We start from the raw sequence: 13,682 nt of genomic DNA, 5'->3' as shown, positions 1-13,682 counted from the left end.
CAGAGGCTGCCTCCATCGCAGTCAGTTTTTTGAATAAGAGTTGGGGCCTCGGTTTCCCATGGGATTTGTTTTCCGCCACCGACATGTGGGTGCGAAGTAGTACCATAGAGCATTCGTCTCCTTGAAAAACAGACAAATCTTGAATAATAACACCAGGACCTACGATGTGCCTGGTGTCCTGCTAAACACCGTCACAGCTTTTGTTTATTTAAATCTCACAACATTGCTATGAGGCAGAGAGTGTTTTCCTCCTGATTTTTCAGGTGAGCAAACAGAGGCTCAGAAGTTACAAGAAGTAGCGGAGGCCCGGGTGGCTGTGGGGACCGTGTCCTTGATTATGAGGCTTGACAGCCCCTCTGGGACTTGGTTTTTGATCCTCAGAGCTGGAAGTTACCTTAAAGATAGGCCTACGGGTTTGGCTCACAGTGGAGAAGCTGAGGCCCAGAGAGGAGAAGGAAGCCATGATGGGGCCTGGAACCAGGATCGTGTTGTCCCAGCGTACGCTGTGGTGCCACCCCCGGGAATTGTCTGGCTCTTCATGCCGGCACCGCAGCCGAGAATGCCCCCTTTGTCCCCAGTCTCTGCTGATACTCGACCTCCGTGCTCTGAAAGCTGCAATTGTTACAGTGAGCTGGACTGCCCCCACTCCTGCCCCCGCCCCTTCCCACTGTGGGGCCCTTTGTGCTCCTGGGTCTCAGCACAACAGCCAGGCTGTTGATCCAGAAAGTGCAGCGTGACTGGGAGAGGGCGGCCTGCCATGTTCCTCCTGGCAGGGATTGTCCCAGCCCCAGCCGAGGGGGACTGAGCGCTGCAGTGATGAAGAGAGCGGTCCATGTGAGGGAGGTCAGGAGAACTGAATTCCAGTCCTGGCAATACTCCACCCAGCCTGCTCTGTGACCTCACTCCCTCCCCAAGTCTCGGTCTCCTCATCTGTAAAACAAGAGGCTGGATAGTGGAGGAGTGTGGAGAGGCGCTCTGGAGGGCAAAGGGAAGATTCCAGTGTGGGCCCATCCCCGGGCGGTAGAAAGAACACTGGGCCTGGGACCAGGACAGCCAGGTCTCAGCTCAGGCATGGCGGCATCAGAGCTGTGTGTCCCCAAGCACAGCCCCAGCCTCTCAGGGCCTGGGCTGTCTGGTCTGTAAAGGGAGTGGAGTGAATTACTCCTGCTGGGACATAGCACAGGGACTCAGGCATCAGGTGAACACTGGAGGCACCAGCACATGGCATTCTCTACCCATCCAGGCTTCCGGGGAACCTTGAGTTGGACTCCAGGAGTGTGTGGTTCTTTTTCTTTGTAATTTCTCCTTTTGAATAGACCATTGCCTTCCTTAACGACAACATTCGAAGAGGAATTGAGAACTACTATGACGATCTGGACTTCAAAAACATCATGGACTTTGTTCAGAAAAAGGTGAGCCAGGTGCTTTGGGGTAGAGATGCGCCTCCCGTGCCCATAGCCCCCCATTCAGGCCCCTGCTCAAGAAGATGGGGTGAGGGGCCAGGTGACTTATCCATTCCCAAAGCAGGTGACTGGCCAGGTTGGGAGGCAAGGGTGAGCATGGATGGTCCACCAAGGATGGGGAAGCCAGGACCCAACCTTCTCAGCCAGTCCTCTGCCCACATTCCTGGCCCAAAACCTTGTCACCCTTCTGTCCCTCTCCAGTTACACTGGCTTCCTATCCCCCACCCCCAAATACAAAGTCAGGCGTCGCTACAAGCAACCTTGTGGGGTCCTAGGGTACCACCCTCCAATGGGCAAGGATCCTCCTTCCTTGAGGGTGAGCAACCTCGAGGGGAGAAACCTCCCCCAGTCCAAAGCCCCCTCTGCCAAGTCTCTTCAGTGACAACTCACTCCTTGTCAAGTGAAAGACAGCCCTGATTGGGAGAAAGCTCTTCACTGATTTCAGTTTCCCCCAAATATGGGACACTGAACCAGACTCCTCTCTTACTTCCATGACACTTCTTGAATGTGATGATGATCCTGTTCCTTTTGGGAGACCATCTCTCCCCTCTAGGTCCACCCAAATCTGTTGGTGCAATACTACTACTAGTAATAGCAGTGGTAGGGCCAGCCACTGTCCTGGGTGGCTTTTGCATATCAACTTCACTTGGTCCTGAGCCTCAGCTTCCTCACCTGCATAAGGGGAATAATGACAGGAAGTTCTTGGGGTGTCGTCATGGGATTACCTTGACTTAATTTAGGAGACGTGCTTAGAACGGTGCCAGGCACAGGGTGAGACCACAGCGCCAGCCGCGGGGATCATTGGTATGTTCTCCTGGGTGAGGACAAGCAGAGTGAGGGCCGCAGGACCACTCAGCCGGGGCAGCACTTCCTGGGACATAATCTTGGGGGCCTCAGCTGGCCTGGGCCCCTGTGCCAGCCCTCAGTGGGGACCAGCCTCTCCCCACACGCAGGGCCACTTGCTGTGGCTGCACCCTTGGCCCAGACCTTGTCTTCAGTCACAACAGGTGCAGCCTCTGGAAGGCCTTCTCCTGCCAGGGATGTGCCTGCCAGCTTGGGCCGGGAGAGCTGACTTCTGCTCCGGGTGGAGTGAGATGTTTTTATTGGAACCAGCCTTTAGCTGGCTTGGGGATTTCATGTCTCCTGGGGTGAGGTAGGAGGTGATTAATGCTGAATGAACACTTGCTTGGTGCCAGGCCCAGTTCTGAGTGCTTCATGCATGGCACTATGTGTAATCACAGCTCAGCTGTGCAGAGCTGCCATCTTTATTCTTGCTTTACAGACAACTCTCTGAGGCTCAGAGAGGCTGACCAACTTGCCTGAGGTTGCACAGCAGGGAGTGGTGGTCTGAGGATTTGACCTTGGGTCTGTTCCATTGCAAAGCAAATGCCCTTTGAACTGCATTGCAGAAAGACACTTCCAGGTCCCGAAACCTGATGGCTTAAGGGGCACTGTGGGGACTCTGAAGGGTATCTGGCTACCAGGACATGTACCACAGCCCTGGTTGAGCCCTCCAGTCCCAGCTCCCTGCTTCAGCTGGCTGGCAAAGCTTTGCATGGTCCAGCCTGTGCTGCCCTCTCAGCCTTATGCTCTGCGCTCTCTCTGTTCCAGGCTTGCTGGCCTCCACACCTGTTGCTGAAATACAAGCTTGTTTCTGTGTGGGGCCTTTGCATGAGTCGGCTGGCTTCTTCCTGTTTCCGTGTTTCAGAGGAAATATCCTCTCTATAGAGAGCCCTTTTGTGACCTTCCAACCTAGAGCCGCCCCTCCCCAATCTTCCCCTGTTTCTCCATTTCCGGGGTGCACAGCACCTTTCCATCCAGTGCTCACTCTGTCTCTCCACTGGAATGTGTTCCACCTAAGCAGGGGCTGCGTTGCTTTTGCTCACCCTGTCTCTCCAGTGCCCAGGACAATGCCCGGCACATACCAGCCATCAGGAGGATTACCAACTACTTCCTACAGGAGCAGGGAGGGGAGGCAGGGAGGGTTTGGCTAAGGGGAGAGTCCCAGGCAGATTGTGAGGTTCGGGTGCTCTCCTTGCTAAGGGCAGGGCCAGCTAAGCTGGACAGGGTGGCTCCTAGGGCAGGTGCGAAGGTCAGTTGAGGTGCAGGGACTTTCACAGAGTCATGCTTGGTCTCTGGGACTTCAAGGGCCATCTTTTCCAGCCCAGCACCTGCACTTGGGGACACGAAGATGAAGAAGGTAGAGGCCAGTTGTCAAGGAAGCCCCTTTCCTCCCAGTGTCTAGTCACTATCCTGATATTCCATCAAGAGGCAGCCCAGCCTTGGCTTCCATACCTCTCCAATGACAGGGGGTTCACTACCCTGTAGGCAGCCATGTCACACTTTGACAGCTCTGAGTTGAAAGTGTACAGCCTCTCCCTGCACCAGGGTGACCCACATCATGAACTGCGTCCGTCTTCTGGCAGGGCCCTTTCCTGTTGTGGGAGCAGGGCCCGGGTGATGACGGCAGCTCCTTTTTCCTGCTTGCTTCCCTCCTTAGTTCAAGTGCTGTGGCGGGGAGGACTACCGAGACTGGAGCAAGAACCAGTACCATGACTGCAGTGCCCCTGGACCCCTGGCCTGTGGGGTGCCCTACACCTGCTGCATCAGGAACACGGTAGACACTGTTCCTGTGGGGGGTGGGGGGCTGTCGGGGACCCCAAATGGTACAACTCTTCTCTTGTTTCTCTCCCCAAGTTGAAGATGGGTGGTGTGGGTGGATGGCGGGGAAGTAGGAGTTGGTGGCAGAGCGGAGGCTTTCCTGATTCTCAAGGGCTTCTGGGGGTTGGGGGTGGGGAGGCCATATCTTTCTTAGTGCTGTTGGTTAACATCTATTGAGCACCTACCTTGTGCAGGCCTGCTCTGGGCACTTTGGTGGTATTTACTCATTTAGTATTCACAGCCCTGTGAGGTACGTACTGTTATTTTACCCACTTTACAGATGAGGAAATTGAGGCACCCAAAGGCTGGGTGTCTTGCCCAAGGTTGGCAGGGCTGGGATGAAGTGCAGGCAGCTGTTACCTGAGCTACACTCTGGAGAACTGTGCAGGCCAGGTGAGGGCAGCAGGGAGAGGCACCCAGGCCAGGGGAGCTTAGCGGGGAAGAGCTGGCTCTGCAGTGTTAGTGGAGCCTGGTAGGACCTGCACCTTGGACACCTCTATTAGTCTTTAGCCTTGAGGTCCTGGTGATCATCAGCAGCAGAGTGCTTGGAAGGGGGTCTGATGACGTAAATGCCAGCCTCTTCCTCTCCCCAGCACAATCCTCTCGGCTCTGTCACCTTGGTCATTTGGGATGATGTCCTGTGTAGTCAGCGCTTAAGTGAAAGTCTTCATCAGTCCTTGTGTTTGACAAATGTGTCCAGAAACTGTTTCAGGATTGGAACGAGGTGGAGAGCTTTGCAATTACTCATGGGCCAGATAATCATGGAAAGTTTCTCTCCTGACATCCCCACCATTCTGTGCCCACTGCCAGATTCTGTAAACTGAGCAGCTGCGGGTGGGGGCCTCGCCCATGAGTCAGAGAGCCAGTGCCAAGTGCACTAGCTCTAAAAAAGGCTGGGCCAGGAGGGAAACTTTGTTTGGAAATGTTAGCTGCCATTTTAGGGTAGTTCTCTGGGAAGGGGGTTGCTGAGGAGGAGCAGAGTTTCCAGAGAGGCCTGCATGGGGCGATCCTGAGCCTCGTCACCCAGGGCAGCAGCATCTGAATACCTAAGCTGAGATGTGAAAGCCGAAGTTGTATTCATTCATTCATTCAACACATTTTGGCTGAGGACCTACTCTATGCCAGACACATTTCCAGGTTCTGGGGGTGTAGCAAACAAAGTCTCTGCCTGCGTGGAGGTGACATCCTACTGGAGAAAACTGACAAAATAAGTAAAAGATAGTTAGAGGGTCATAAATGCTAAGGAGAAAAAGAAAGTAGGGCATAGAGGATTGCAGTTTGGGATACTGAGAAAGGTGAGATCTGGGTGAAGCTCTGAAGAAAGCGAGGAAGGTGTCTGGGGGAGGGGCATTCCTGGCAGCAAGAACAGCTGTGCCAAGGCCCCGGGTGGGAATCACCCCAGGGCGTTTGAGAAATGCACGGAGTGGCTGGAGCACAGGGAGTTACAGGGGAGGATGGTAGGAGTGGAGTCAGGGAGGAGTGACGGGGCCATACAGGGCTGCATGGAAGAGCGGCACTCTGACTTGGTTTCACAAGAATCAGCCTGGCTGTTGTGAGGGACATGCTAGATGAAGGGATAGAGTTAGGGGCTGATACGCAGTGATCCAGGGGTCACAGGTCATCTTGTCCAGGAAGGTGCTCTTGGATCAGCACCTGTGGCAGCGGGAACCAGAAGCGGGACGGGGCAATGAAGGGAGCTGAGCAGTGATGCAGCCTCAGCTCAGTTCGGCTGGGCCTCAGCCACATCTACAAGGACAGCCCTTCAGAGTTGTCCCCTACTGGGATGAGGGGGCCAGGCCTTCACACTCCCACCCACATTGACCAGGCATTGCATGAGTCCAGTGGTCCACCCAAGAAGGGACTTGCTGGCTCTGTTCAGCCAAGAACAGACCAATACACCAAGAGCAAAGAGAGGGATTGATTGATAATAAGGAATTGGCTTGTATAATTATGGAGGCGGGCAAGTTCCAAGATCTGCAGGGTGAGTGGGCAGGCCAGAGACCCAGGAGAGCTGAGGGTGGAGCTCCCATTCAAAGGCCGATCAGGCTCCAAACCTAGGAACAGCCAGTGTTTCAGTTCACGCCCGAAGGTAGCCAAGCAGGGAGAAATCTCTTATGGTCACTGAGGAGAGGGCAGTCTTCTGTTCAGGCCTTCACTGATCAGATGAGACCTCTCCCCCTTGGGCAGGGCCATCTGCTTTACTTAGTCTGCTGATTTAAACATTAGCCTCATGCAGAAACATCCCCGCAGAGACACCCAGGATAATGTCTGGCCAAATATCTGGGCATCCCATGGCCCGGTCACGTTGACATATAAAATTAACGATCACATGAAGTAGTTACTGCAGGGGGCTGACAGCTAAGGGCTGCCCGCAGCATCCCTGCACCAGGCAGGAGAAGACAGATGCTTGGAGCTGGGTGGTGGTGGTGGTGTTGGAAGTGGTGACATTCTGGCTGTATTTTGCAAGTAAGCCTACAGGATTTGCTGGCATAGCAGATGTGGGCGATGAGTGAAAGAGAGAAATCAAGGAGGATACCCAGGTTTTGGTCTGAGCCACAGGAAAGATGGGGCTGCCACTGCCTGAGAGGGGAGGACTGAAAGGAGGCAGGAGGCGACCAGGAGCTCAGTGTGGACATGGGGGGCTTGAGAGCCTGTTCAGCATCCCAGCAGGGATGTCAAAGATGCGGTTGGATATAGGAGTCTGGAGTTCTGGGGACGACTAGGCTGGGGGTATAAACACGGACACCGTCTGCAGAGAGGGTAGAATCTGAAGACAGCATCTGAATGAGAGCACCGAGGTAGGGAGGAGCCTTCCCCTGGCTGGGGTTATCTGACCCTGTGTTACACATGACCATTGATTCTCCCTGTGCCACCACACCTGGATGATTTTCTCTAAATGTGAAACAGGGCATTCCCTTCCTCCATAGAACTGGTTGATTTGTGTCTAAATCTATTTATTTTACACTATACCATTCAACCTAGGATTTGAACAAGTACACAGGAAATATGTAGTGTAAAAAACTAAAATAACATTAAAAATCAGGACTGTGGAAATTGTATTCTCAGATAGGAGGCCTAGATGGTGGAGAAAAATATAAAATCCTGCTATCTAAGCCTCAGGGCCTCGTGGACTCACTGAAAAGGAGCTGAGCCTCATTTCTGGTGGGTTGGAGCAGGGCTCCCCCACCTCCAGGCCATGAACCAGTACCGGTCAGTGACTTGTTAGGAACCAGGTCTCACAACAGGAGGTGAGCAGAGGGTGGGGGAGCATTACCGCTTGAGCTCCACCTCCTGTCACATTGGCAGTGGCACTAGGAGCACGAACCCTATTGTAAACTGTGCATGCAAGGGACCTAGATTGCGTGCTCCTTATGAGAATCAAACTAATGCCTGATGATCTGAGGTGGAATGGTTTCATCCTGAAACCATCTTCCCCCACCCCTCCGCACCCCATCCTGTGGAAAAATTGTTTCCCTTGAAACCAGTCTCTGGTGCCAGAAAGGTTGGAGGCCGCTAGCTTAGAGTTTCCTGGCAGCCAAAAGGAAAAGGGAGACATGGTCTGTTACATTGTTACTGTTCAGCAGAACATACCAGTTCTTCAGGAAAAGTAACTTTTTCTCTAACACTCAGCTTTAAAAGAAATGTCTTAAATGAGCTTCCAATAGAGGATTTGAGCCATAGAAGTTCACATAGGGCTGTAAAATCTGGTTATACCAGGATATATCCCTGGGAGCTGTTGGTGCAGAGGGCAGCGTGCTTCTACATTAAATGGCTCCAGACTGCTGTGCCTGCTGAGCTCTTAGGACAAATTTTAACGAACCTCCCCTTCTTTGTTGTTGGCTACCCCTTAGGGGCCTGTCGTGAAGGCCCCCCTCCCTGTCCCATTAGCTGCTCAGTCTGCTCGGGGTGAGAGGATGCACACACGAACGTTGCTGTGATCTTCTAGCTGCCCAGGAGTCCCCTTTCTGACTTCCTGTCCTGTGGCCCTGTGCAGGATGGAAGAGGCTGCTGGACCCTGGTCTTGGGGCCTGTGAACTTCAGCAGAGCCTCTTGCAGAATATCGATTCTGTGGTCAGGCAGGTAAACCCAGGCAGGCTTTACTTTTGGAAAGACTATGGATGCATCCCCTGGCAGGGCGAGGTGAGTCCCCCCTGGGCCTGGAGAAGGGTTCTGGGCTCTGGCACCAGAGAGGCCTATGCCAGTCGCCTGTCTGCTAAGAGACTTATCACCCCCGGGTCACCAGGGCTGGCCCAGTGAAGTCACTCTTGTCACCTCCTTACGTACCATGCAGCTTACCTATTTGTTATGTTCATTATCTCCCTTTCTGCAGCGTAAGTTCCATGAAGGCAGGGACTTTGTCTTGTTGTTCAAGACTTTTGTATTTCAAGTGACTAGAACTGGGATTGGCATGCAATAGGTGCTCAGTTAATATTTGTTCAATGAACGAATGAATGATGAACCAACGAGATGGAAAGCATTCACTCCCATCATGTGCCCGTGCACCTGCTCTCCAGGCCTGACCCTCTCCATTGGGGTCGTGTTTATGGCCTGGAAGGGCCAAAAACACTGGCTGGAACTGAGGCTACCTGGAGAACCAGCTAGACCGAGGGAAGTTATCTTGCCTGCACATCAAGCCCTGACATTTAGATTGACCTAGATGACAGGAGCCCAACCCTCTTTCTTGGAAGGAGAGAAGACACCCTCCCTTACCTTTCCAAGGGCTGGAATTATGAACAAATCACATCTGCCAGCGTTCCTGTGCTTCTCCATGTGTCCGGCCCTGTGATAAGCACTTTACATGTGCATCTCACTTTATGTCCAGAACAGCCCTAGGAGGTGGGGTTCTGTGATCATCACAGCCTATTCATTCATTCATTCATTCATTCATTCATTCATTCATTCGCTCAGTTAACAAATATGTATTAAGTACCTCTGCGTGCCGGTTCCTTGGCAGCCCACCTAAGGTTGGTCACAGCTCCTAAGTGGCAGAGCAGGATCTGGACCCAGGAAATGTAACACCAGAGGGTACACTGGGGGCTCTGCTGTTGACTCCCTGAGTCATCACTGGCACCTGCGGCATCCATCCCCCACGGCAGTGTTCACTTAGATGTAGAGCAGCAGGGCTGGTGGGGGTCATGGGCTGGACCAGGGAGTCTCACTCTCTTCCCTGGTGGTTGGAGAAGGAGACCCTGCAGGGCACAGGTGGTGATGGGAGGTGCCCGCGGCAGCCTGTGAGTTAGGGCTTGCCTGGGGAGGGGTTTGACGAGGTCTAGGGCGTGACCACAGCTTTCCCTATGCCTGAATTAATCAGTAGTTGGGAAATCTGGAGAGCACCTCTCTTCCCAAGAAGGAAGTTTTGGCAGCCCTCTCTGCTGGTGGAGCAGTGGTCTATGGAACAGGGAAGCGTGGCCAGGAGCCCTGGCCTGGACTTCAGGTAAACCACAGCTGACCCTGTGCCAGCTGTGGTCTGAGGTTTTCCTCCCCAGGAGCCAGTGGTACAGGAACAGCCCCACCCCGACTTCTGAGATGGTGCATTACCATGTGAGCAAAGCGGTGCTCTGGGGCGGTCATGGCCCGGGAGCCTGGGCAGCACGCCTTTCTCTGGGGTCCTGATCTGCTGCTCGTGGAGGGGCGGTTCTCCCTTGTAAAAGTCATGGAACCTGCGTTCCTACAGTTTTTTCACGGGGCATTTCTCAGAGGAGGAGGTGGTTATGATGGAGACTCAAGCCAGACTGCCTGGGTCGGAATCTCAGCTCCATCCCTGCTGGACAGTGCAACTCTGTGCTTCAGTTTTCATCTGTAAAATGGGTAGGATAATAGTGCCTTTTTGTGTTAGAACCGTTATAAATATTAGCTATTATACATTTCCATTTCAGACAGAAGTTGTCAACACCATGTGTGGCTACAAAACTATCGACAAGGAGGTAATGTCTTTGAAACGCCTTTCCCTGGAAATGTTGCTCTTCCTGTTCCACCCTGGGGTGATTGGAGGGGTTTATTGAGGTCGGGGTCCTGGCCACTGAGATTTTCCAACATTCCTGGCTGTGACCCAGAGCCAGGGCTGCTGGGGTTTTCCACCCCCACCCAGACACAGAAGGGCTCAAGGAACCAAGAATTCCCCCAGGCTGGGAGATGCCGCCTGTCGGGGTTTACCAAGCACCTACTGTGGGCTGGGCCACATGAAGCCACCACGGCCCTTCCTGGTACCCGCAGTGTGCTGTGCGCTCAGCCATGCTCAGTACCAGCTTGCCTCTGCCCCTGGGGCCACCTGGGACCCAGGAGTCCTAGAGGATGGTATCCCCCTCTGGGGGCTGCCCCTGGGTCAGCTTCCTGGGCAACACTCCTGGTCTAGGAGAGAAGCAGGGGTGGTGCTGAGAAGGGACCTAAAAGGAATGGTGACCTGACGTGCAGAGCAGTGGCTTTCAAAGTGGGGTCCCCAGTCCAGCAGCAACAGCATCCCCTGGGAATGTAAGAAATGCACATTCTTGGGATGGGGCTAGTGGCTGATTCTGACACATGTTTGAGAGCCATAGAACAGCAGTGGTTCTCAACCCGTCAGAACCAATGGCCATTTTAATAACAAACAGTGGTAATGTCCTATGTATTATCCCCAAGTGAAATTCACAGATAACCTGCCTACATGCCCGATTCCAAAACAATTAACATAATGATCTGAGATAAAGTAGAAATGAAATACAGCAATTTACAGCTGTTTAACATAGTTCATCATGTAAGTGCTTAGGCAGTGAGGGGTGCAGGAGAAGATACAATGTAGTCAGGTGTCTGCACTGATGTGAGGCATCCCTGAGGCTGCAGTAGCTACAGGGCAGCTGATAGTAGGCATTGTGTTGGCGGCTCACATACCATGGGCATCATTTTTGCCATTGGCATGGGCATGGTTTTTAAAAATGGTGAACAATTCTTGATAAAGTTCTGAATTAGATAATGTATAATCATTCCTTAATTTACCTAGTAGTAGTTCTGGAAAATTCATGGTATATTAAAACCAATGCAGAAATGCTTTTTTCCCCCCCGCCCCCCAAGAGACAGACAGGGTCTCACTGTTGCCTAGGCTGGCCTCAAACTCCTAGGCTCAGGCAGTCCTCCCAACTGAGCGTCCATAGTAGCTGGGACTGCAGGCACATGCCACCATGCCCAGCTCTGCTTTGTTTTTTATATGTACCTAGAGTGGGGCTGTTGGCTTGGATAATTATAGACAGGCTTTCCATGTATGGAAAACATCCGTGAGGCTTTTCATGCAGGGATATCTGAGAAACACGCAGGCAAGGCAGTTGTTTGTGGAGTAGGATTACCCTGAGCTCTGCAGTCCCTCAGCCCCCAACCTCGATTGCTGGGGCAACCAAAAGTGCCACCACGGTGTCCCCAGTCCTCTCTAGAGAACAGTACTGTCCGTTAAGAACCAGAATCTAGGGCCACCTTCTCATGCTGCATATGGGAAACTGAGGATCACAGCGGTTGAGGGACTAGCCTGGACCTTGTGTAAATGGCAGAGTCGGGGCTGTGGCTCTTGCCAGCCCAGGTGCTCTTCTGCGCTGACCCAGCTCCTTCCCATGCAGCGCTTCAGCGTGCAGGATGTCATCTACGTGCGGGGCTGCACCAACGCCGTGATCATCTGGTTCATGGACAACTACACCATCATGGCGGGCATCCTTCTGGGCATCCTGCTCCCCCAGGTGGGCCGGCTGTGGGTTCAGAGAAAGTGTGGCCTGGTGATTGCAGAAGGGCAGAGAAGGTGCAGAGCGGGAGAGCGAAGGGGCTTTTTCCGTAGAAGTCCAGGACTTGCCCAGGGAGGGCTGCACGGCTGGAAGGAGGGGCGAATGGCAATAGCAGTGGTGGCAAAGCTCTTCCAAGTGCTGCGCAGGCACTGCTGCTTCACTTCTTTTTGTGAGGGAGGCACTATTACGATGCCCATTTCACAGAGGAGGAAACTGAGGAGCCGCAAGCTTCAGTGACTTGCCAAGATCCCCTAGATAGTGTGTAACAGAGCTGGGGTGGAGGCAGAAATCCCAGAAGGGAGGGGCCCTTGCTGATCGGGCACAGCGAGGAACTCTGGGATTTCCTGGGAGAGGGAAAGGGGGCCCAGCTTCTTGGGCAGTGTGGGTGCTGGGAGAAGTCTCTGCTGTGGGTGTTGCCCAGGTCACACAGGGCCATGAGGGCTTGGGACTGGCTGCTTGGATTTCTGGGAGCCGGGAGCTGCAGGCAGGGCTGCCCTGATGCCCAGCAGGCCCTCACCAGCCCTGCCCCTTCTTCTCAGTTCCTGGGGGTGCTGCTGACGCTGCTGTACGTCACCCGGGTGGAGGACATCATCATGGAGCACTCTGTCACTGATGGGCTCCTGGGACCCGGTGCCAGGGCCAGCGTGGAGGCGGCGGGCACGGGATGCTGTTTGTGCTACCCCAATTAGGGCCCAGCCTGCGATGGCAGCTCCAGCAAGGACCGTCTGGGATAGCACCTCTCAGTCAACATCATGGGGCTGGACAGGGCTGCGGCCCCTCTGCCCATACTCAGTACTGACCAAAGCCAGGGCTGTGTGTGCCTGTGTGTGGGTCCCACGGCTGCTGCCTCCCCAGGGGGCGGAGCCTGGGCCTCCCCTAAGAGGCTTCCCCCAGGCAGCTCCAGAATCTGTGCCCGCCTGGGGCCTGGGGAACAAGGCCCTCCTTTCTCCAGGCCTGGGCCACCGGGGAGGGAGAGCCTGGGGCTCCACTCAGGGCCCGTTTCATCTCTGGCAGTGCCTTGGCCGGTGGTATTCAAGGCAGTTTTGTAGCACTTGTAATCGGGGAGAGGGAGTGTGCCCCTCTGGCAGGAGGGAAGGGCATCTGGGGAAGGGCAGAAGGGAAGGAGGGAAGGAGGGAAGGGCTGTCCCCACAGCCACGCCCATGACCAGGTTGGCCTCTTCTCAGCCTCCCAGGTGCCTTGAGCCCTCTTTTGCGAGGGCGGCTGCTTCCTTGAGCCTAGTTTTTTATGTGATTTTTGTAACATTCATTTTTTTGTACAGATAACAGGAGTTTCTGACTAATCAAAGCTGGTATTTCCCCGCATGTCTTATTCTTGCCCTCCCCCCAACCACTTTGTTAATCAAACAATAAAAATATGATTTATTTTTATTTATTTATTTATTTGCCTTTCCTGTGTGCTGTTTTGTTGGGGCGGGGGTAAGGAAGGGTGCAATCTGGATTTGGAAACCTCTTGTGGATGCGAGGATGAAGAGGGAGCATGGGATGAAGATTTGGTATAGCTTGGGACATAGGCGGAGGTGGTGGTGGGGGGAAGCCACAGGGCCAGAGGTGACCACGCCTGTTTTACCGAGAACCGAGGGAAAGAGCCTGGGCCAGGTATAGCATGAGACTCCACCTCCAGGAAATGGGGTGAACGGGGTACCAGGGAAGCGGAGTTGCCCACAGGTCCACTTACAGCTCTCCCTGCAGCCCTCAGTGTGCCCAGTGGCTGCCGCGCAACGCATGCAGAGCGTGGTGTCCGTCGACCCCTGCTGGAGATGCCGGGACTTGCGTGAATCAGTCCACCCAAACCTTCCGGCCC

General features: G+C 53.9%; 1 protein-coding gene across 2 annotated transcripts in view; it reads left to right on the top strand.

The window, feature by feature from the left end:
• The window catches only part of TSPAN15 (tetraspanin 15), a 59,073-nt gene extending 45,820 nt beyond the window's left edge, over positions 1–13,253 (top strand). For both annotated transcript variants that reach the window (XM_050805248.1, XM_050805247.1), the window contains 5 exons: positions 1,317–1,412; positions 3,964–4,080; positions 10,001–10,048; positions 11,702–11,818; positions 12,400–13,253. In XM_050805248.1, coding sequence (XP_050661205.1) covers positions 1,317–1,412; positions 3,964–4,080; positions 10,001–10,048; positions 11,702–11,818; positions 12,400–12,549 — 528 coding nt within the window. In that variant the 3' untranslated portion in view covers positions 12,550–13,253. The remainder of the gene's footprint in view (positions 1–1,316; positions 1,413–3,963; positions 4,081–10,000; positions 10,049–11,701; positions 11,819–12,399) is intronic.
• Positions 13,254–13,682: the final 429 nt, after the last annotated feature.

The sequence above is a fragment of the Macaca thibetana genome, chromosome 9, assembly GCF_024542745.1.
Source record: "Macaca thibetana thibetana isolate TM-01 chromosome 9, ASM2454274v1, whole genome shotgun sequence".
NCBI classification, from domain to species: Eukaryota; Metazoa; Chordata; class Mammalia; order Primates; family Cercopithecidae; genus Macaca; species Macaca thibetana.
The sequence above is the reverse complement of the archived record's forward strand: the minus strand, read 5'-3'. Positions and strand labels throughout refer to the sequence as shown.